Source organism: Arabidopsis thaliana, chromosome 4 (genome assembly GCF_000001735.4).
Source record: "Arabidopsis thaliana chromosome 4, partial sequence".
NCBI lineage: Eukaryota > Viridiplantae > Streptophyta > Magnoliopsida > Brassicales > Brassicaceae > Arabidopsis > Arabidopsis thaliana.
Genome location: NC_003075.7, coordinates 6,586,316 through 6,607,685, shown reverse-complemented (window position 1 = coordinate 6,607,685; position 21,370 = coordinate 6,586,316). Strand labels below are relative to the sequence as shown.

Sequence of the window (21,370 nt, the reverse complement as noted above, 5' to 3'; positions counted from 1 at the left end):
GGGATACTACAAATTTAAGTAGAACTTGATACATTAATTTAAGAGAATATAAATCCTACCAACCCAACACATTGTGAAAATCAGAATTCACAACATGAGAGTAATCATATCACTAAAACGTCGTCGTTTGATCATATCAAAATAATCAGCAAAGATATAAATGATAAGAAAGTCGAGAATTCGACATGTTCCAATACGACACAAGCAAAGTCATTGGCATGCTGGAGCCATTGGAGTAGTCGCCGGTATAATGACAACAAGAGAAAATGATGAAAGCTCCCATAATTTCTGATGCTTTGCCAAAGAGAACAAGGTAAATAAAGATTCCAAAAACCATGTACGTAGCTAGCTTTGAGAGCTTATTGTTTCTCTACTAACGTGTAACATTCTTTGAACATTGTAGAGCATTGGAGATCTAAGTTTGAGCAAGATATTGGCTGGAAAGACAAGGAAATTAGCTGCTCGAATGTTTTCGACATTGGTAATTGTTCCTCAATAGGGATTGTTCCTTTATTTTTCTATCTCTGCATTGCCTCTTAGCTGAAATGTGTTGTTTTTTGAATTACAGGTATTGAAACAGGATCAACCATATGGCGATATCGCTCTGAAACAGTGTTAGGCATTAAGCGTACATTGATCTAGCTTCAAACAATTCTAAACCGCATATAAGATAAATCATTATATACTAATTTTTTTTTTGGTAAGAGTATATACTTAGATATATAGTATAAAACAAACATAAAATGTAATGATTCATCATTTATTTAATAACATAGCATTTTTTCTTTTTTTGAGAAATCACTTCCCAATTAAGTGATTTTGCAAATAAAAAAAGTGATAATCATTTACTTCATTAACTTTATAATATGGTTATGTACCTCATCATTATATACTGTAAACTACATTTACAAAGATAATTTTGTAGTTATAGCCAAAGGTCAAAAGTTGAAAACTCTCTCTCTCAAATCTTAAAACTAAAGCACAAATTTGAGATCACATATCCATGCATGTATAATGTATTGTCACACTAAAAATCGGTTTAATTTCTCTTGAGTTTTAAACCAATCGAGTTGTAAACAAGTTTCGGTCTAATTTCGAGATAAACTTGGTTTGGTCTTCTGGTTCAATTAGCTCGGTTGCTGTTTATTTTTTATCATTCATATATAACAAAATCGACAACGATATAGTAAATGGGCCACCGGCAAAACAAAAATATAGTACATGGGCCTTTATTAGTCACTATGTTAAGCCCAATACAAATCGGTGTTTAACAGTAAGCGAAGCCCACCATCATCAGAATAAAAGTATGTTCCACTCTCAGGAAATGCCTTGGTAGAAAAACCATTCTTTGGTAACTTTCGCTTACTCTCTCCCCATTCTCTCTCGAAGAGAGCCTCGCCGGAGTTTGTTTTTCTTCTTGTTTCGCGGCCAAAACCGCCTTTGTGTAAAGCTACCTTGTTATTTTCCTCCGTTAACCATCTGGGTAAACTCTTCGCTTGATTTTTCTGTTCTTCCCCCTTTTTCGATTTCTCACTGTTTTTAATCTACGATTCAACTTGTTTAAATCTCGTTTTCGTGTTCTTCGATTTGATTCTTCGTTTAAAATCATGTTCTTAACTCGATCCATTTTGATTTCGCTGCGTTAGACAAGTAATTGATTTTTGTTTTTTCTTGTTCTTCCATTTCTAGGGTTTCGCCGTGCGAAGCTTCCGTTCGCGTCTTTGCTTTAATTTTGAGATTTTATTGATTCTATTTCGAAGTGGTTTTTTTTTTCCTTACCCTAATTTTTCTTTCTGGGTCTGAAATTTGGTGTAATTTACTGCAAATTTTGACCTATTTTGAAGGCTATGAAACCCTAGATTTCAATTTGGATTCGTTAAGTTTATATCTCTCGACATTGTTTCACGTTTTTGATATATATAGAGTCTAATGTTTTGCGATATTAGTTCTCATTTTCACGTTTTTGTTGCCAATACCTATATGTATATGATTATGTCCTGCGCATTTGGAGATTGACGTTGTTTAAAAACTGTTGAACTTTATTTGGCATTCACGAGATAAGGTTTTGTTGGTCTTTTCAATTTTTGATAAAAAGATTAGTCTTTTGTTTTTTTCCTGATTAGTGAAAGCTTTAGGCTTGTGAATCTCTCTCTGTCTCGTTTATGTAAAACTTTCTTGTTTCTGAGTATTATTTTACTTTTTCTTCGCAGTATAGGTTGCTGCTGGACTCTTTAGATGGCAGACTCTCGGAATGGTAATGCCCGAGCCCCTCCTAGTGGAGTGCCTCCAAAAGCTGGGAATACTTATTCCATAGATGTTAAAAACTTTATCTCACGTGCAAGAGCATTGTATGAACACTGGAAGAAGCACAGTGCAGACTTATGGGGATCTGCCGACGCTCTTGCCATTGCTACCCCTCCTGCTTCTGATGATCTGCGTTACCTGAAATCTTCAGCGTTGAATATTTGGCTTCTTGGGTATGAGTTTCCAGATACAATTATGGTTTTTACCAAGAAGCAGATCCATTTCCTGTGTAGTAGGAACAAGGCTTCTCTACTTGAAGTTGTGAAAAAACCTGCACATGATGAGTTGAAGCTTGATGTTATCATGCATGTTAAGCCTAAGGGTGATGATGGAACAGGGCTGATGGATGCCATATTTCGTGCCATCCGTGATCTATCCCGGGGTGATGGAAATGATTCACAAGTTGTTGGACACATTGCTCGTGAAGCCCCTGAAGGTAAGCTTCTGGAGACATGGACTGAGAGGCTAAAGAATGCAAACTTCCAGTTCGTAGATATAACTGGGGGGCTGTCTGATCTATTTGCTGTTAAAGACGATACTGAGGTCATGAGTGTGAAGAAAGCTGCGTATCTAGCCTACAGTGTGATGAAAAATGTTGTTGTTCCAAATCTTGAGAGTGCCATTGATGAGGAGAAAGACGTCACCCACTCTGCCCTGATGGATCTCACTGAGAAAGCGATACTTGAGCCAACTAAGGCCAGTGTGAAACTGAAGCCAGAGAATGTTGACATATGCTACCCTCCGATATTTCAAAGCGGAGGCAAGTTTGATCTCAAACCAAGTGCTGCAAGCAATGATGAACTGCTCACTTATGATCCAGCGAGTATCATAATATGTGCTGTTGGTGCTAGGTATAATAGTTATTGCTCAAATGTTGCCAGGACCTACCTAATAGATGCAACTTCTCTCCAGAGCAAGGCATATGAGGTTCTTCTCAAGGCACATGAGGCTGCTATTGATGCTTTGAGGTCAGGAAGAAAGATAAACACTGTCTATCAAGCTGCCCTTTCTGTTGTTGAAAAGAATGCCCCTGAGTTCGTTGACAAGCTAACTAAATCTGCTGGGACTGGTATCGGTCTGGAATTCCGAGAGTCAGGATTAAATATAAATGCAAAGAATGATAAAGTATTGAGACCGAAGATGGCATTTAATGTGTCTCTTGGTTTCCAGAACTTGGAATGTGAGTCAGAAAGCCGCAGCAAGAACAAGAAATTCTCACTTTTGCTAGCTGACACAGTTCTCGTCACAGATCAGAAACCGGAGCTTTTAACCAAGTGCTCTAAATCTGTTAAGGATGTGGCTTACTCCTTTAAAGAGGATGAAGAAGAAGAGAAACCGCGCAAGAAAGCTAGGACCAGTGGTTCTGAGAACTACATTACCAAGACAGCTCTTAGATCAGATGATCATGTGGTGTCTAAAGAAGAGCTACGGAAGCAGCACCAGGCAGAGCTGGCACGCCAGAAAAATGAAGAAACTGCCAGAAGGCTTGCTGGTGACAGTTCTGGGGCGGGAGACAGCCGGTCTACTGCAAAGACTTCAGCTGATGTGGTTGCCTACAAGAATGTTAACGACATGCCCCATAAGGAATTGATGATCCAGGTTGATACGAGAAACGAGGCTGTATTGTTACCCATCTATGGGAGCTTGGTTCCATTCCATGTGGCTACAATAAGAACAGTGTCAGGCAATCAAGATACCAACCGAAACTGCTACATCCGTATCATTTTCAATGTCCCGGGTACACCCTTCAACCCTCATGACTCAAACTCTTTGAAAAACCAGGGTGCTATCTACCTCAAGGAGGTTTCATTCCGGACCAAGGATTCAAGGCATAGCAGCGAAGTAACTCAACAGATTAAGACCCTTAGACGGCAAGTCATGGCCAGGGAGTCAGAGAGAGCTGAAAGGGCGACATTGGTGACCCAAGAGAAACTTCAGCTTGCAGGGAACAAGTTCAAACCCCTCAGGTTGTCCGAGCTGTGGATCCGTCCGCCTTTTAGTGGGCGCAAGAAGATTCCTGGGACACTCGAAGCTCATGCAAATGGTTTCAGGTATTCAACTACCAGGCCTGACGAGCGCGTGGATGTCCTGTTTGCAAACATAAAGCATGCGTTTTTCCAGCCTGCTGAGAAGGAGATGATCACCCTCCTTCATTTTCATTTGCACAACCACATCATGGTAGGAACTAAGAAGACAAAGGACGTTCAATTCTATGTGGAGGTAATGGATGTTGTGCAGTCTTTAGGTGGTGGGAGGAGATCAGCCTATGATCCAGATGAGATTGACGAAGAACAGAGGGAGCGCGATAGGAAGAACAAGATCAACATGGATTTCAATCATTTTGCAAACCGGGTGAATGATATGTGGCAACTACCACAGTTTGCAAGTCTGGACCTTGAGTTTGATCAACCTCTGAGAGAGCTTGGTTTCCATGGTGTTCCGCACAAGACATCTGCATTCATAATACCGACCTCCAGCTGCTTAGTTGAGCTGATAGAATACCCGTTCCTCGTGGTGAGTCTGAGTGAGATTGAGATTGTGAATCTTGAGAGAGTTGGGTTTGGGCAGAAGAACTTTGACATGGCCATCATCTTCAAGGACTTCAAAAAAGATGTTCTCAGGGTTGACTCAGTTCCCACAAGCTCCCTAGAGGGGATAAAGGAGTGGCTAGACACCACAGATATAAAGTACTACGAGAGCAAACTGAATCTGAACTGGAGACAGATCCTAAAGACGATCACAGATGATCCGCAGAGCTTTATAGATGATGGAGGATGGGAGTTTCTGAACCTGGACGGAAGCGATTCAGAATCTGGCGGGTCTGAGGAGTCAGACAAAGGATATGAACCATCAGATGTAGAGGTTGAGTCTGAGTCAGAGGACGAGGCTTCAGAGAGTGAGTCACTGGTGGAGTCAGACGATGATGAAGAAGAGGACTCAGAGCAAGAGTCAGAGGAAGAGAAAGGTAAGACTTGGGATGAACTGGAGAGAGAAGCTACTAATGCAGACAGAGAGCATGGAGTTGAGTCTGATAGCGAGGAAGAGAGGAAGAGAAGAAAGATGAAAGCGTTTGGGAAATCGCGACCTGGAACTAGCGGTGGAGGTGGTAGTAGCAGCATGAAGAACATGCCACCATCTAAACGCAAGCACAGGTGAAGAAACTCAAAAAGTTCGAATTCTGCTTATCATTGTTCTCATTAGAGATGAAACGAAAGTCAGACATTTACTTTCGCAGGTTTAAAATTAGTTTTTTTCCCTTGGTTTGTTGGCAAACAAAAACTAGCGTTTTGTTATCGGTTTTTTTATCAGTCCTTTGTATCATATGAAAACTACTTAAGATAATTTTATCAATTATATGCCCTAGGAAAATAATGTCCCATTGTGGTGTTAGGTTGGTTCTCATTAGTCTTAAAGAAAAATCACACAACTTGTCGTTTTGACTTGGATAAAAAAAAAATTGGCAGAAAATACCATATTAATCTTAAAATCTTTCAAATTTTTGTAATTATAACAATCACTCTTTTTACATCAACTGGTAGTAATTTAGCTACATACTTGATTTAGCAAGAAGAACTCTTCCAGAGCTCTTGTAGCTCTCTAGCAAACTCCTCTGATCTTCGGACCACTAAAGTAAATTAAGTAATGTGATCTTTGTTCTGAACAACCTTAACTCGGTCGTGCCCCAGGAATCCGACGTTGAACGTGGTAGCTGCACTAAACAGGAACGACCTCATCGTCATCTTTTCTCTCATGGAAGATGACCACAATAGTTACACTTGAGTTTATATCTTGTATATGTCCATATATGAGATACCCAATACATTGCTCCCTTGGCTTAGCCGTCCATGCACACTGTCAAAATTTAGCAAATCTTAGATAGAAATGTCACTAAAAGTGTACAATTCAATTGTTTATTAATCGGTCATGCTCATGTCTCATGCAACACGTCTTCTTTCTTTGGTCTCTTACTAATCAAACTTATTTAATTGAATAGAATGTGATGAAATATTGCCAATACCACATCATGGTGTGTATCATGGTTATGATCGGGCTGGACAGGATTTCGAACTTTGGTCCCTAAATGACGTCTTTAACAGTTTTATCAACAAAAAAATTAGGTCATGATTTTTGCTTCTATTAGAATATTATTTCAAAAAATATAACTCTTTTACAGTCTTTCTTTTGTTTTCCGTATAAAGCGAAATGAATGATCGGATAACAAAACTTATCTTGAGAGTTAATTATCTTTTCTTTCTCTCTAGCTCTCAATAGTCAATACCCTCATACTAACTAGTAATAACGATATATAAAATCGAGAAATTATATTTTAGATATTCATCTCAATTTTTTGAACCACCTCAACGTTAACCAATTCATTTCAAGTTTGTTCCGGCATACCACTCATTGTTTAACTTGTTCCAATTCGTTGAACTATTATGTTCAGCTTAACACGTTAATATCAAATAATTAACAGTTTATGTAGTTGTAAATGTAAATTAAGATTTTATACATTTTATATATCTGACATTGTTTAAGCAAACATTTTTACCAAAAGTGTATAGCATATATTGGATGTTGTCAAGTTTTTTTAGCCTAGTTCGAACCATCTAATTTTTACCATCGAATTTATATATCTAAAGCCGAATCCAGTGTTTCTCATGGTCGGGTAGAACTGAAATTTCGACTTTAACTGACATCTCTAATGTCGGCCTTATCTACAAAAAAAAAAGTATTGATGTTTGGTTCTACTATATATATAAGTATCAATTGTGGCATAACATTTTTACTATTATCTTTTTATTTTTTTTAAATCATAATAACGGATCAGAGAGGAAATCTTCTTGTGGGTTGTCCTTTTTCTCTCTCTCAATAGTGTCATAGTTGGGCTAATTGACATTTCTTACATTGGCTTTATCTACAACGAATTAAGTAGTGATATGTTTGATTCCACGGGTGGAAAAAAAAAAACAGACCTGAAATTCGACCATAAATCCGACCTGAAGTACTCCATAAATCCGATCGAGTACGAGTCTTTTCCTTTGTCAATATGTTTGATCTAGAGAGTCTTGGTACAAAAAGCAAGAAAAACAAGTGAAGATGGTGATAAAAACAAGGTCGACTGAAGCCAAATCGATGTTAGCGTTATAGTGTCGTAGGGTTAGGAATTAGGATTTTGGCCTTAATTTAAAAGTAAATAGAAAAGAAAACAGGGGAAAAATGTATCTTCCTAGTATTGAACTTGGCAACTTACGGTATTAATAATTAATAAGACTGTAACATTAGAGCCAATGTTTAACTTTGCCAACTTATTTGTACAATAGTATTTTTATATACATTTTGGATAGTTTTGTTGGGTAATTTTGGGTATTGGGTAAAACCTGAACCAAACCCGAACCGAACTCCAAGATGATGCTATAGAATATCTAGGGGTCATGTATTCCTAAACCCGAAACCCAAAATACCAGAACCGAACCAACAAATACCCGAATGCCTAGTCTATTTGGTTCTATTATATAGAGGTGTTTATTGTGTGACATAACATTTTCACTTCTTCCCTTTCATCTTCTCAAGTTCGAAATGACAACTTCGAGAGGAAAGCTTCTCTTGTGAGTAATATCATCTCTATTTCTCTCTCAAAGTATTTTATAGTCTTTTTGAGTCACATAGTTTGTACATGATTTGAAGGATCTTGGGAAAATCAGAAGATTTAGGGATTCTAAGACCTATCCACGATTGTTTAGGTTTTTCTCTTTCTTTTCGTAATTTTTTCTTTGGGTTTTCGTAATGATATATTTCAGTAGTTCACTGGATTGATGTGTTTATCTTTTGTTAAATTGGATCGGTTGAATATGAATGAGTTATTAAATTTAGTTTCACAATTTTGGGTGATGAGAGAATCTAGGTCACTCGCTCAGAAAATTTAGGGATTTTATTACCTATGCACGATGTTTTAGTTATTCTTGTTTTTTTTCTCTCTCTCTTTAGTCGCAATAACTTCTTTGGTTTTATGAACATGATGTCATATTAAATGTAGAATCTATAACATGATTTATTGATCTGATGCATCTTAGTGGAGTTCGTGGCCAATGACAACAGTAAAACCTCTATAAATTATTAATATTGGGAGTAAGAAAATTGATTAATTTAAAGAGGTATTAATTTATCGATAAATTAATAAAATTGTACAACTTTTGTAAACTCTTACAAAACTTTGATATAAAATGTAGTTTTTTTTGTAATTTCAAGTAGAAAACAATTCTTAAGTTTAAAAAACAATACAAATTTTTTTTTAATTTTGTAAAATACTAGAATTGTACACTAAGTTAATAAAAATTGAAGAAAAAAATTACTACAGTCATATTTTACATATGATATTTATAATATTTATTAGTACAATTATTAATTTATACTATTGATGGGACCATATATTTAAATAAGATTTTCAAAAAAAATTATTATTATTTTATTAATTTATTGATTTGTATTTATAACTTTCACTATGAAATAATAATTAGGGTTTCAAAGACTAATGTTTTTTGAGCTTTCTTGAAGCATCTTGCAACAAATTTAGGACTTTCAAGTTGAGACAATTTTTAGTCTCATGGGTCATGGCTTTGTATATATTTCATGTCTTACGCTCCAAAAACAAACCCAAATATAAGTTAATTTGATGATCGAAATCTATATATATGTAGGTCAAACGAAGATGTCAGTAACAATGGGATGGAGAAGAAGGCTCTCACTACTGCTGAATCAGTTCGGGTTGTGGAAAAGCATCCATGGGTTATCACCTTTCCGAACCATGAAGACATGACTTTTCTCTTCGATCCATTGGAACGGAAGAGGTACACACTGAATTTACCCGAGGTAGTTGGAACCGATGTTTGTTACTCGAAAGACGGATGGTTGCTTATGCGAAGATCCAGTTTAGTGGACATGTTCTTCTTCAACCCGTATACTAGGGAGCTTATAAACTTGCCAAAGTGTGAGTTGTCCTTTCAAGCGATTGCTTTCTTTTAGCTCGGGAGGTGTTTTAGTTGACCTTGATCTAGCTTCCCGCACAATGAGTGAGCAAGCATGGAATGAACATAGATGCGCTTATATGCGCAATGATAATGCTGAATGGTTTAATCTTCCGAAGAGAATTTACTTGGCTGAGCAGAAAGGAGAGCTCTTTCTCATGTATACATGTAGCAGCGAGATACCGATGGTGTATAAACTTGTCTCCTCAAATTTGGAGGAGATGAATAGTACTACTCTTGACGGCGTGACAATCTTTGCAAGTATGTATTCCTCGGAGACGAGATTGGATGTTCTTGGGATGAGGAACAGTGTGTACTTCCCAAAGTATGGTTTAGATTGCAAGGGATGTGTATCCTACTCGTTTGATGAAGCCAGGTACTATCCGCGTAAGCAGTTCCCTAAACCAACAATGTGGCAAATGCAGAAAGAACTTTGCCCTCTTAGGAGTCTTTGGATCGAGCCACCGTCTAAGGACATCTTAGATGTGATAAAATGATAAGCAAATGGATGATGGTAAAGGTAAGTGGAGCTAGCTTTGAGTTTTCCTATTTTATTTGATATATGTATTTGATCATAGCATGTGTGAAACTTATGGCGACTTTAAGATTCAGTACTGTTAAGCTTTATGTTTTAGCTTTCAAAGTCTTTGTATGTGAATGATTTGAGGCTATGTAAACAGTTTTATTGTTTAACTTCCATAGTCTTTTGCATGTGATTGAATTTTCATATTATTCAAACCGTAATTCTAGCCAAAACCTTTAACATGAAGATATACCCTTTTTGTGACATACTAATGCTAATTTTATTAATGTAAGTTGAGCTTTGAGCTTTATTGTCTTATTTTAAATATGTATTGATCATTGCTTGTGTGAAACTTATGGGGACTTTACTTCAGTACGGTTATGAAAACCAGTTGTTTTCAGGTTTATGTTTTAACTTCCAAAGTCTTTGTATGTGACTGATTCGAGGTTATGCAAAAAAATTAGTTTTATCTTTTCAACTTCATAGTCCTTTGCATGTGATTTAATTTTCGTTATCATTCAAACAAGTCGAGCCTAAAACTTTTAACATGGAGTTAATCCATTTTTCTTCATACGAATGCTAATTTTATTAATCAAATTATAAAGAAGACAAAAAGGGTCTTCCCTTATTTCCAGGTTAAGAAAAAACAATGAAAATAAGGTAATTTCATGATCTATGAACACATCAAGGGACTGTAGAAAACATTTATTTTATTAAGTTAGTTTTTCTTAACCTATTCACACCGTACCTTATCATCTTTAGAAATCCTTAAAAATCTCTGTCGTAAATTTTCTCTTCATGCCCAAGCATATGTGGTTTAGTAGTAGGGGAAGGTTCGGTGAATAGTGAAACGTAAAGACCCGAGTTCGATCCTCCTGAAAACAAAAAACACATTTGTTAGGAAATTTTGTCTATTGAAAACCTTGTCCCAATTGGTTTACATAGTAGTCAGAAATACAGACAGTCGGCTTACCCCTTGACATTAGTCGAAAAACATTATAAACTCAAGACGGACAGTGTGGTGACCCTTCGGGAAGAAGTAAGTGTTTCTACCGGAGCTGACCAGATCCTTTAATTGGGTTTTAAAAAAAAAAAAAAAAATCTCACCATTTACATTCATTTTGGTTTTGTTAAGTTGTTGTCGTAAATTTTCTCACTATTTACATTCACTATGCAATATTATTTAAGTCGATAATGATGTTTACAAAAAAATATACCTCATTACACAAACAACAATTGGAAAGAATACTAGGTATATTGAAGGAAGGATGGATTGATATCTTTAAAAGTTAAATGTCTAATTATGTTGTAGCTAGCAAGACTTAATGACCGGAGAAATGGTTGTAAAGTTTCTTAAAAAGGAGTGAAAGAGGTAGGATTAAGTCAGTTGTCACTGGCCATTGCTTTAAACTATCCCAGTTGTTAACTAGTGCAATAATATAATTTTGATGTAAGATTAAATAGCGGTCTCTCGTAGATTGTGTGGAAAAAATGTGTACCCGGAAAACTAAGGATGAAATTGGATTGATGTCTTGAGAAATTTTAGATTTAGCTGCCGGCTAGATATCAATTAATTATCAAGTTTATTGGAGGCAAAAATTCATAAAAGCAGATATTCTATTTTAGGAATGTACACTTTTAAAAAGGGAGTTTGCGTTTGAAAGAGTATAAAGTTTCACGAGGCTAAAATTGCAAACTTTGAGAAGGTGTTTGTTTCTTTTGCTTCCGTCATGCGCAATCTATAAAGTTAATGATCGATTAGTCTGATTGAGACATGAATTTTGTTAGTCATGTCCTCAACTAAATGGGCTATTTTTCCATACAGGACGATAAAGTTTCTAGCTAATTGAAGGGTTTATGTGTCACACTCATAATTTCAAAATGGTATTTTCTGCCAATATTAAGTCAGCAATGTGTTTTTCAGGAACGACTAGATCCTAATCCTCAATGGGACATTATTTTCCTAGGGCATATAATTGATGATAATCTAAAGCAGTTTTTAATATAATACTCCATATGTTTTAATTTATAGTTGTAGTTTAAGATTTTACAAAAAATTAAAAAATCACAAAAATCTCATTTAACTCACCTCTTTTTATATAAAGATTTTATTAATTATAACCAATTCAACCAATAAAAAAATATACGGTAAACATAATTGGTCAAGAAATATTAACTATTTTTCTTTTTTTAACTAAAGTTGAAAACAACACTTATTTTGTAACAAAAAAAATCCTTTAATACATATAAATAAACAAAGTATTATGTAACTCGGCCTTTGAGATTAGCCTATATTGTACCACGGCAGGGTGGGATTGGACATCGCTTTATGTCCATAAAATAGAAAGCCTAACGGGCAAGCCCAAATAGATTGTGGGTTTTAGCGGATTTGTCCATAGATTGGCGGAGCGGCCGCAGGATACAAATGTTTAACAAAAATAAATATATAATATAGATAAATAAATATCTTTTACTTAATTATGAAACAATAATATGTGATAATATAAAGCAATTTAATTTATAGAATGATATTTTTTTTTAAAAGTAAATCTTAAAGATTATATTAAATCTAAAATTATTAATTTAAAATTTTTAAATTTATTTTATTATTTTGTTTATTTTTAAAATATAAAAGTTAAGCCCATGAGATGGGCCTTGACATAGATTTTTTTGTTAGTAGTCCAACAAAAAAATACCCATTGCGGACCGGCCCGTTTTACACCTCTACCTGGATCTCTAAACCAAATACCCGAAAATCTAAAATATCAGAACCAAACCCGAACAAGTATCCGAATGACCAACCGTATTTGGTTTTATTTAGAGGTGTCAAATTGTTACATAAGATATCTAATTCTCCCCTTTCATCTTCTCTAAATCGAAATGGCAACTCAGAGAGGAAAGCTCATTTGGTGAGTTATCCCATCTCTATCTCTCTCTCAATACTCTCTATCCCATCTCTATCAAAGGTTTTTGGTTTTATGAACAAGATGCCATATTAAATGTAGAATCTATAGCATGATTTATTGATCTGATGCATCTTCGTGGAGTTCGTGGCCAATTATTCCCGTAAATAATTATAACTTCCACTATGAAACAATTAGGGTTTCTAAGATGAGTTTGGGACAACTTTTATTGTTTTCTCGGCTTTCTTGTAGCATCTTGGTTTGAGACAATTTTCAATCTCATGGTTTTGTGGTATTTCATGTCTTACGGCTCCAAAAGCAATATATATTTATTTCAGTTAATTTAATGATCGAAATCTTTAATTATGAAGGTCAAACGAAGATGTTAGTAACAATGGGCTGAAGAAGAAGTTCTTACTATTGCTGACCTTACATCAAGCCTTTTGGAAATAATAATGTCTTATCTTGGTTTAAAAGATAACATTCGTGCATCCGCGGTCTGCCGAGCATGGCGTAAAGCCGCTGAATCAGTTCGGGTTGTGGAGAAGCATCCATGGGTTATCAGCTTTCCGAGACATTACGGCGTGACTATTCTCTTCGATCCATTGGGAAGGAAGAGTTACACACTGAATTTACCCGAGTTAGTTGGAACCGATGTTTGTTACTCGAAAGACGGATGGTTGCTTATGCGAAGATCCAGTTTAGTGGACATGTTCTTCCTCAACCCGTATACTAGGGAGCTTATAAACTTGCCAAAGTGTGAGTTGTCCTTTCAGGCTGTTGCTTTCTCTTCGGTACCTACATCAGGTACTTGTGCGGTAATAGCGTTAAGACCTTTTACGAGATTTATCATTCGTATAAGCATTTGCTTTCCTGGAGCAACTGAGTGGATTACTCAAGATTTTTCTTGCTCTCATGGATTTGAGCCGTACATGCATAGCAATCTTGTCTATGCCAATGGTCACTTCTATTGCTTCAGCTCGGGAGGTGTTTTAGTTGACTTTGATCTAGCTTCCCGCACAATGAGTCATCAAGCATGGAATGAACATATATGCCCTTATATTCATATGTACAATGAAGAATGGTTTAGTCTTAGGAAGAGAATTTACTTGGCTGAGCAGAAAGTGAAAGTAGAAGCAAAAGCTTCAGAGAGAAAATAATTGTGTATTTCTTCCTTAGTGAATTCGATTACAAGCAGAGAACTATATAAAGAGGAGGATTACATAATAGCTAATGACAGGTGTCCTAGTTGCATGAAATGCTGCTGCTTCCAAGAACATCAAAATGATTGTGCACGTTTATGTTTGTCGACGGCGGTGTCTCGCGTGATGTTCCTCTGCTTTGATTGTTGCAGAGTTTCGATGAGTAACAGATGGGCTTCGTGGGATTCTCTTTTTCTTTTGGGCCTGAATCTCCTTTAACTGAAACTGAAACAGAAACAATGTTGTTGCGATGGATTAAAGTCTCTGTAGGAGAAGGAGTCTCTTGTTGTTTGATACACCCCCTCAAACTTGTGTCAGGCGGCAAGACGACACCAAGTTTGAACCGAAGATCACAGAACGGTGCCTGAGGAAGAGACTTAGTGAAGATGTCAGCAAGTTGTTGAGAAGCTGGAATGTGTTTGACGGTGAGAGCGCCTAAAGCCACCCTTTCTCGAACATAATAATAGTCCACCTGAAAATGTTTGGACCGAGAGTGAAGAGCTGGATTAGCAGATAGATATACGGCTGAAAGGTTGTCACAATACATCTCCGGGATTTGTTGTTGTGGAAGTCCAATTTCTTGAAGCAAGAAACCAATCCATGACACTTCAGAGGCAGCGAAAGACAATGTTCGGTATTCAGCCTCAGTGGAGGACTTGGAGACAGTGGGATGACGTTTAGCAGACCACGAGATTATGTTATAGCCAAGGAATGTGCAGAAACCTCCGGTAGATCGTCTTGTGTCTTTGCAGCCAGCCCAATCGCTATCACTATAACAACGAAGAACAGAATCTGTGTTGGAAGATAAGTTAATTCCCATTGTCATTGTACCTTTAAGATAGTGCAAGATCCTCTTGAGTAAATGGAAATCAGACATTGTAGGAGCGTGCATCTTTTGACAAACGAAGTTAACGGCAAACTGGATGTCGGGTCTAGTGAGGGTAAGATATTGTAGCTTTCCCGCCAAGCGCCTAAAATAAGTGGGTTCAGGAAAAGGTTTGTTGTTACCTTGTAATAGATCAAGCTGAAGAGGTGTCGGCATGGATGAGCAGTCAGACATGCCTGCATTAACCAATAAATCAGAGGTATACTTTTCCTGACTAAGGAAGAGACCATCGTTGTGATAATGAGCTTGAATCCCCAAAAAATAATGTAATGCTCCCATGTCCTTCATTCGAAATTCGGTACTGAGAATATTCAGAAGTTGTTGAAGGAGAACATCGTTATTACCGGTCAAAATCATATCATCGACGTATAGTAACAAGAACATAACGTCTCTGCCTTTTAGATAAACAAAGAGAGATGGATCAGAAAAACTGCAGATAAATCCATACTTCAGAAGATACGAGCTGAATTTATCGAACCAAGCTCTAGGAGCCTGTTTTAAGTCGTAAATTGCTTTCTTGAGCTTACATACATAATCCGGTCGAGAAGGATCTTCAAAACCAGGGGGTTGGGTCATAAACACAGTTTCTTTTAGCTCATCATGAAGGAAAGCATTTTTCACATCAAGTTGCTTCAAAGACCATTTGTTAATTGTAGCGACATGAAGAATGGATCGAACGGTGGCAGATCTGACAACCGGGCTGTATGTCTCAACGTAATCCACACCTTCCTCTTGCTCGTACCCTCTTGCAACAAGACGAGCTTTCAAACGATCCAAACTACCATCAGAATTTAGTTTCGTTTTAAACACCCACTTGCATCCAAGAAGACGATCAACCATTTCTGGGGGAACTAAGTCCCATGTATCAGTTTCGTGCATAGTTCCCATTTCTTCTCCCATTGCGTTTGTCCAGCCTTCATCTTTGAGAGCTTCTTTGACAGATTTTGGCTCAGGATAATTAGACTTGACAGAGAACAGAGCATATTTAGGATTGGGCTTCGTGATACCTGATTTAGCTCGAGTTATCATAGGATGGGAAGTTTCGGGAGCAGCAGTAGTCGACGAGATCACCGATTGCAGAGGAGGAAAGTCAGAGTCCTCAAACAAAGAGACGTTAATGCTTTGAGGAGTCATGGCTGAGCTAATAGCAGTTTCAGAATCTGTAGAGTAGTGATTTTGATCAGAAGTGGACTCCTCAGGCTGAGTGGGAAGCGATGTGGATGTGATCGGGCTAGGAGGAACAACCATATCATGAGCAGCAGCCACATCAACATCAGGAGCTGTAGCTGTTTCGGCTATATTGGGAGCACAACCGGTTGGTACGGAGCTAGAGACGGTCGCAGAAGGAAAGATGATGTCTTCCACGTTTGTAGATGGAGTTTCACGTGATAAAGCGGTAGAGGAAAACCCTTTTTGCCAAGCAGTGAACAGAGGAGAACCCGAAATCGTTTGAAACTGTGAATAAATGTCGGAGTAGGGAAATTTTCTTTCATCAAACAAAACATGTCGACAGATGTAGACTTTGCCCGTAGGTGGATGGAGACACCGATATCCCTTGTATTTGTTGTTATATCCCAAAAACACACAGAGGAGAGACTTTGGATCAAACTTGTTTTTCGCATAGGGACGAAGGTAGGGGTAGCAAGCACTCCCAAAAACACGCAGGGCTGTGTAAACAGGTGGTGTTCCATGCAACATCTCATAGGGACTCTTATTATCAGACAAAGTAGAAGAAGGCAGAAGATTGCTCAAAAAGTTTGAAGTAAAGAATGCTTCAACCCATAGCTTATGAGGAACCTTGCTATGAAACATCAAAGAAAGGCCAAGTTCAGTCAAGTACCGATGTCGTCTTTCAGCAATCCCGTTCTGCTGCGGAGTATGTGGACATGAAATCAATTGTTTAATACCACATGAAGCAAGATGAGCAACAAATTTATATGAGACGAACTCACCCCCACCATCACACTGAAACATAGCAATCTTATGTTGGTACTGATTCTCGACAAGTTGTTGAAACAAAACAAAGACCGAGAAAAAATCAGACTTCAACTTCAATGGATAGAACCATGTGAATCGAGAATAATTGTCGATAAAGATGACATAATATTGAAAACCTTGAGCAGAAGTAACAGGGGCAGGGCCCCATAGATCACAATGAATACGTTCTAGGGGCCGAGAAGATACAAATTCAGAAGCAACAAAAGGAAGACGACATACTTTCCCCATTTGACAAGCCTCACACATATTGGAGCTTGTTTTATTGACTACAATAGCTTTAGTTTTGATAAGGTGTTGTAGAACTTCTTTATTAGGGTGACCCAATCTCTGATGCCACACTTCATCATCACTAGATTGTTGCCTGGTAGAGTAATAAGTTTGAAACGGGACATCCTTCAACACGTAGAGACCTTTATGCTTGTTTCCTTGTGTGAGGAGTTGTTGTGTTCGTTTGTCCTTTATAACAACAGAATCAGAGTCAAACGTAAAAGAGCAGGGATAATCATCAGTAAGCTTGGAAACAGATAAAAGCGATTTAGTTATTCCAGGACATACTAAGACATCCTCTAAAGGCAATGTACCTTGAGAAATGTTCAGAGGGATAGTACCAATATGAGTGATGGGCAGAAAATCTCCATTCCCTACTATCACAGAATCATCACCTGAGTATGTCTGAGAGTTTTGAAGGCCATCGGTTGTGTTCGTGATATGCGCAGTAGCAGCCGAGTCGGGAAGCCATTCGTGACTTGAAGCTTGATTTTGATCGGAAACCCGCATAGCAGCAAATGCATTAGGAAGATCTTCAGGAAGATAGTTTTCTTCAAACCGTGTGTAACACTTAAAGGCTGAGTGACCATATTTCCTGCAAATTTGACATGTGGGTTTTGAACCATTTCCAGAGCCATTGTTTGAACCAGAACCAAACTGTTGATGAAAACCACGACCACGCGAAGAATAGGAACCACGACCGCGAAAATTACCATATCTTCCACCACGGCTATTGTTATTACCCCGTGAAGAATAGCTTTTGTCCGTGTAAAAGGCCAGATGTGGAGTGACTTCGGAATTTGCAGTATAAGTGGAGAGTTTATCATCAAACGTAGTGAGCTTGTACACGACATCGTCAAAACACGGACCTGGATACACATCAAGAGAGTGTTCTATTACAGTTGCTATGGACTCATACTCCTTTCCTAGCCCATTCAGAACACCAAAAATCTTCTCTTGTTCTGTAACCGGAAAGCCAATTGAATCAAGCTGGTCACATATGTTTTTAACCTCACTTAGATAAGCATCCATCGTTTTTCCAGCTTTTGAACAAGTGCCTAGTCGTTTCTGCAGATCATATTTCCTAGTGGTGGAAAAACGATTAAAACGTCTTGCTAAACCAAGCCATACCTCTTGAGCAGAGTTTAAGCCAATAACAACTTTGAGAGCTTCTTCAGAGAGAGATCCAAAAATCCAAGCTTTGACCAACTGATCGATTCGAGTCCATTTCAGAAATTCTTGATTTGCTTCTTCAGACTGAATATCATCCTTTGTGACAATGATGGTGGAGGCAGGCCGAGGAGTGGCGCCGGTAACAAATCCTAGAAGAAGATGAGATGAAAGGTAAGACTCAAATTGGGTTTTCCACAAAAGGTAGTTTGTGGGAGTGAGTTTGAGAGTAACAACTTGAGAGATGTTAAGAGAGGAAACAAAAATAGATTCTTCCATGGCTTAGGAACAAAGTCCTAAGCTCTGATACCATGAAAGTAGAAGCAAAAGCTTCAGAGAGAAAATAATTGTGTATTTCTTCCTTAGTGAATTCGATTACAAGCAGAGAACTATATAAAGAGGAGGATTACATAATAGCTAATGACAGGTGTCCTAGTTGCATGAAATGCTGCTGCTTCCAAGAACATCAAAATGATTGTGCACGTTTATGTTTGTCGACGGCGGTGTCTCGCGTGATGTTCCTCTGCTTTGATTGTTGCAGAGTTTCGATGAGTAAAGGATGGGCTTCGTGGGCTTCTCTTTTTCTTTTGGGCCTGAATCTCCTTTAACTGAAACTGAAACAGAAACAATGTTGTTGCGATGGATTGAAGTCTCTGTAGGAGAAGGAGTCTCTTGTTGTTTGATAGAAAGGAGAGCTCTTTCTCATGTTTACATGTAGCAGCGAGATACCGTTGCTGTATAAACTTGTCTCCTCGGATTGGGAGGAGATGAGTGGTGCTACTCTTGACGGCCTGACAATCTTTGCAAGTAAGTACTCCTCAGAGACGAGATTGAATGTTTGTGGCATGTGGAACAGTGTGTACTTCCCAAAGTTTTATGGTTTACGTTGCAAGAGATCATGTGTATCCTACTCGTTTGATAAAGGCAGGTACTATCCGCGTAAGCCGCTTCCAAAACCATCAAGATTTGAAAAGCAGAAAGACCTTTGCCCTCTTATGAGTCTTTGGATTGAACCACCGTCTTAAGACATCTTAGATTCGATGAAATGATAAGCAAATATGGATGATGGTAAAGGTAAGATGAGCTATCTTTCCGTTTTCCTTTTTATTTGATCATTGAATATGTGAAACTTATGTTGACTTTAAGATTTAGTACTGTTTACATTCATGTCCAAAAAAAAAAATGATTCAGTACTGTTATGAAAACTTACATTTCAGATTTATGTTTCAACTTTAAAAGTCTTTGTATGTGACTGATTCGAGGTTATGCAAAAAAAATATATATATAGTTTTATTGATTAATTTCCGTAGTCTTTTACATGTGATTGAATTTCCATATCATTCAAATAGTACCGAAAGAATCTCCAAGAAGCTTCACCGCTTTGTTTATCTCCTTCATATCCACGTTGGCTACTGCCGAGATCTCTTTCAATGTTTTTGGTATATTCACTTGGCGACATGCCCTTGATACAGAGGCCGCGCAAAGCCCTCTCAAACTCTTCCCTCCGCGTAAGTTCTTTTTATCCAGTTTCGAAAGAATCTTGCACGCCGTATTACTGATACCGAAAGTTAACCCTAGCGCTTCGGTCATCCTCTCGATTTCCGCATAGGCTATCTTGATTACATCTTCTTCCTGCTTGTTTTTGATCATTTCATTCTGTGTTCGGCGCAATTTTGAGGCAAGGGAGGAAGATTTTCCGCTAAGTTTGAAGATGATAGTGGGGAGATGGCCGGATTTGAGATTAGGGTTGGTCGAAGCACCGTCTAGGTCATCGATGATGTTATTCTCTATGACATGGCCACACTCAATGCAGATTGTATCTCCGTTCTTGTAGTTAACCACGGTTTCTGTTGGCCTCTTGCACTCCAAGCAAATTCCGTCTTCTTTCATTCTTAGGGTTTCTTTCTTCTTCGTATGGACTAATTGTTTTGCTTTTCTTTTTTTGTTGGTTTAATTGTTTTGCTAGTAGTATTTATAGATGTTGAAATAAAGGAATTTGTTTTTCTAAAAGGATTTACTTTTTATTATTTTGTTTCCTTTTTATTATTTCTTTTTTTCCAGTTTGTTATGCGATTCCCAATTTTTTTTTTTTTTTTAAGGAATGTTTTATATGTAACGGGAAGAAAACATGTTAAACAGATATTTATACAGTGAAAACTATATACTAAAGCTTATCTCCCTGATTTCCTTAAGCATCTCCGATGAAATACACATCAAGACTCCATTTTCATCTTAAGCCAATACAAAGGATTTGGGCATGCATACACATAAAACAGAGTATGAGAATGACGAGAGACTAGAAGGAGATTGTTTTTTACCGATTTCAATCCTCCAGCTACATCCAGGATTCTTTCTTGATGTGTTCAATGAAGCAAGGCAAGCCAGAGTGGCTGCAAGCATTGATGATGAAAATGAAGACAACACCATCGGGAACAAGACCTGATTTTTCGATATCAACAAAAGTTTTCAACAGCTTTCTCACCTTCGCTATACATTCCATATGCATAAATCATCCATGTCCATGTCACAACATCCTTTGTACTCATACGTTCAATGACTCTAAAGGAACTCTCCAAAGAACCACATGCAAGAGAAACAACTGCCAAAATATATTACTCTTCTTATATATACCAGAGAGAGTTGTGTATATAAGCTAATTAAGTTGAAGTTGATGCATGGGTGATGAAGACAAGATCAGCATCAGCAGGGAGATGGGTGAATGAGCTTGTGAGCTTTGATGTGTTTTGTCTCTTAGACATCGTCGATTGGAAACCTTTCTATTGCTTGTCCCACAGGAAACTCACCACCACTAATAGTGGGAACATCTTCGTATCTCATAATAATAATGGTGAATCCAAGATTTCTTTAATAACTTAAGTATTCATTTTTACCTTTTGGTTTATGGCATACCCTTTAATTATTTACAAGACCAACCGTTAGAGGATGCCACAATGGTATTTTCTGCCAATTTAAGTCGAAACAAATTTTATTAAGAACGACAAGAAACCTAAGACTTCATTATTTTCCCAAGGGCATAGAATAGATAGATAATAATCTAAAGCAGTTTTTTTATATGATACAAAAGATAAGCAGAA

General features: G+C 37.5%; 4 protein-coding genes and 1 pseudogene across 8 annotated transcripts; 3 read left to right on the top strand and 2 right to left on the bottom strand.

The window, feature by feature from the left end:
- Window positions 1-1,328: 1,328 nt before the first annotated feature.
- On the top strand, window positions 1,329-5,783 carry SPT16 (global transcription factor C). 3 transcript variants are annotated; one of them, NM_001340682.1, is made up of 3 exons: window positions 1,332-1,483; window positions 2,211-3,064; window positions 3,186-5,697. In NM_001340682.1, exons 2-3 carry the CDS (start codon window positions 3,036-3,038, stop codon window positions 5,458-5,460), a joined length of 2,304 nt encoding a protein of 767 aa, NP_001329035.1. In that variant the 5' UTR covers window positions 1,332-1,483; window positions 2,211-3,035; the 3' UTR covers window positions 5,461-5,697. The 3 variants fall into 3 exon arrangements, with proteins under 3 accessions (NP_192809.1, NP_001329035.1, NP_001329034.1); NM_117139.3 differs by having other exon boundaries at window positions 1,329-1,483; window positions 2,211-5,783; NM_001340681.1 differs by having other exon boundaries at window positions 1,690-5,697.
- Window positions 5,784-9,027: 3,244 nt separating this feature from the next.
- Window positions 9,028-9,823, top strand: AT4G10700 (F-box/kelch-repeat protein; the record flags this gene model as incomplete). The annotated part of the gene is made up of 2 exons (NM_117138.1): window positions 9,028-9,289; window positions 9,342-9,823. The coding sequence occupies 2 exons, from the start codon at window positions 9,028-9,030 to the stop codon at window positions 9,821-9,823; spliced, it is 744 nt and encodes a 247-aa protein (NP_192808.1).
- Window positions 9,824-12,704: 2,881 nt separating this feature from the next.
- AT4G10695 (CDC68-like protein) lies at window positions 12,705-13,912 on the top strand (the record flags this gene model as incomplete). 2 transcript variants are annotated; one of them, NM_001340680.1, is made up of 2 exons in its annotated part: window positions 12,705-12,758; window positions 13,124-13,912. In NM_001340680.1, the coding sequence occupies one exon, from the start codon at window positions 13,208-13,210 to the stop codon at window positions 13,910-13,912; it is 705 nt and encodes a 234-aa protein (NP_001319896.1). The 2 variants fall into 2 exon arrangements, with proteins under 2 accessions (NP_001319896.1, NP_680675.1); NM_148309.1 differs by lacking the exon at window positions 12,705-12,758 and having other exon boundaries at window positions 13,208-13,912.
- Window positions 13,913-13,997: 85 nt separating this feature from the next.
- AT4G10690 lies at window positions 13,998-18,554 on the bottom strand (annotated as a pseudogene; the record flags this gene model as incomplete). Its single annotated transcript has 1 exon — window positions 13,998-18,554.
- Window positions 18,555-19,616: 1,062 nt separating this feature from the next.
- On the bottom strand, window positions 19,617-20,165 carry AT4G10680 (transcription factor IIB (TFIIB) family protein; the record flags this gene model as incomplete). Its single annotated transcript, NM_117136.1, has 1 exon — window positions 19,617-20,165. One exon carries the CDS (start codon window positions 20,163-20,165, stop codon window positions 19,617-19,619), a length of 549 nt encoding a protein of 182 aa, NP_192806.1.
- Window positions 20,166-21,370: the final 1,205 nt, after the last annotated feature.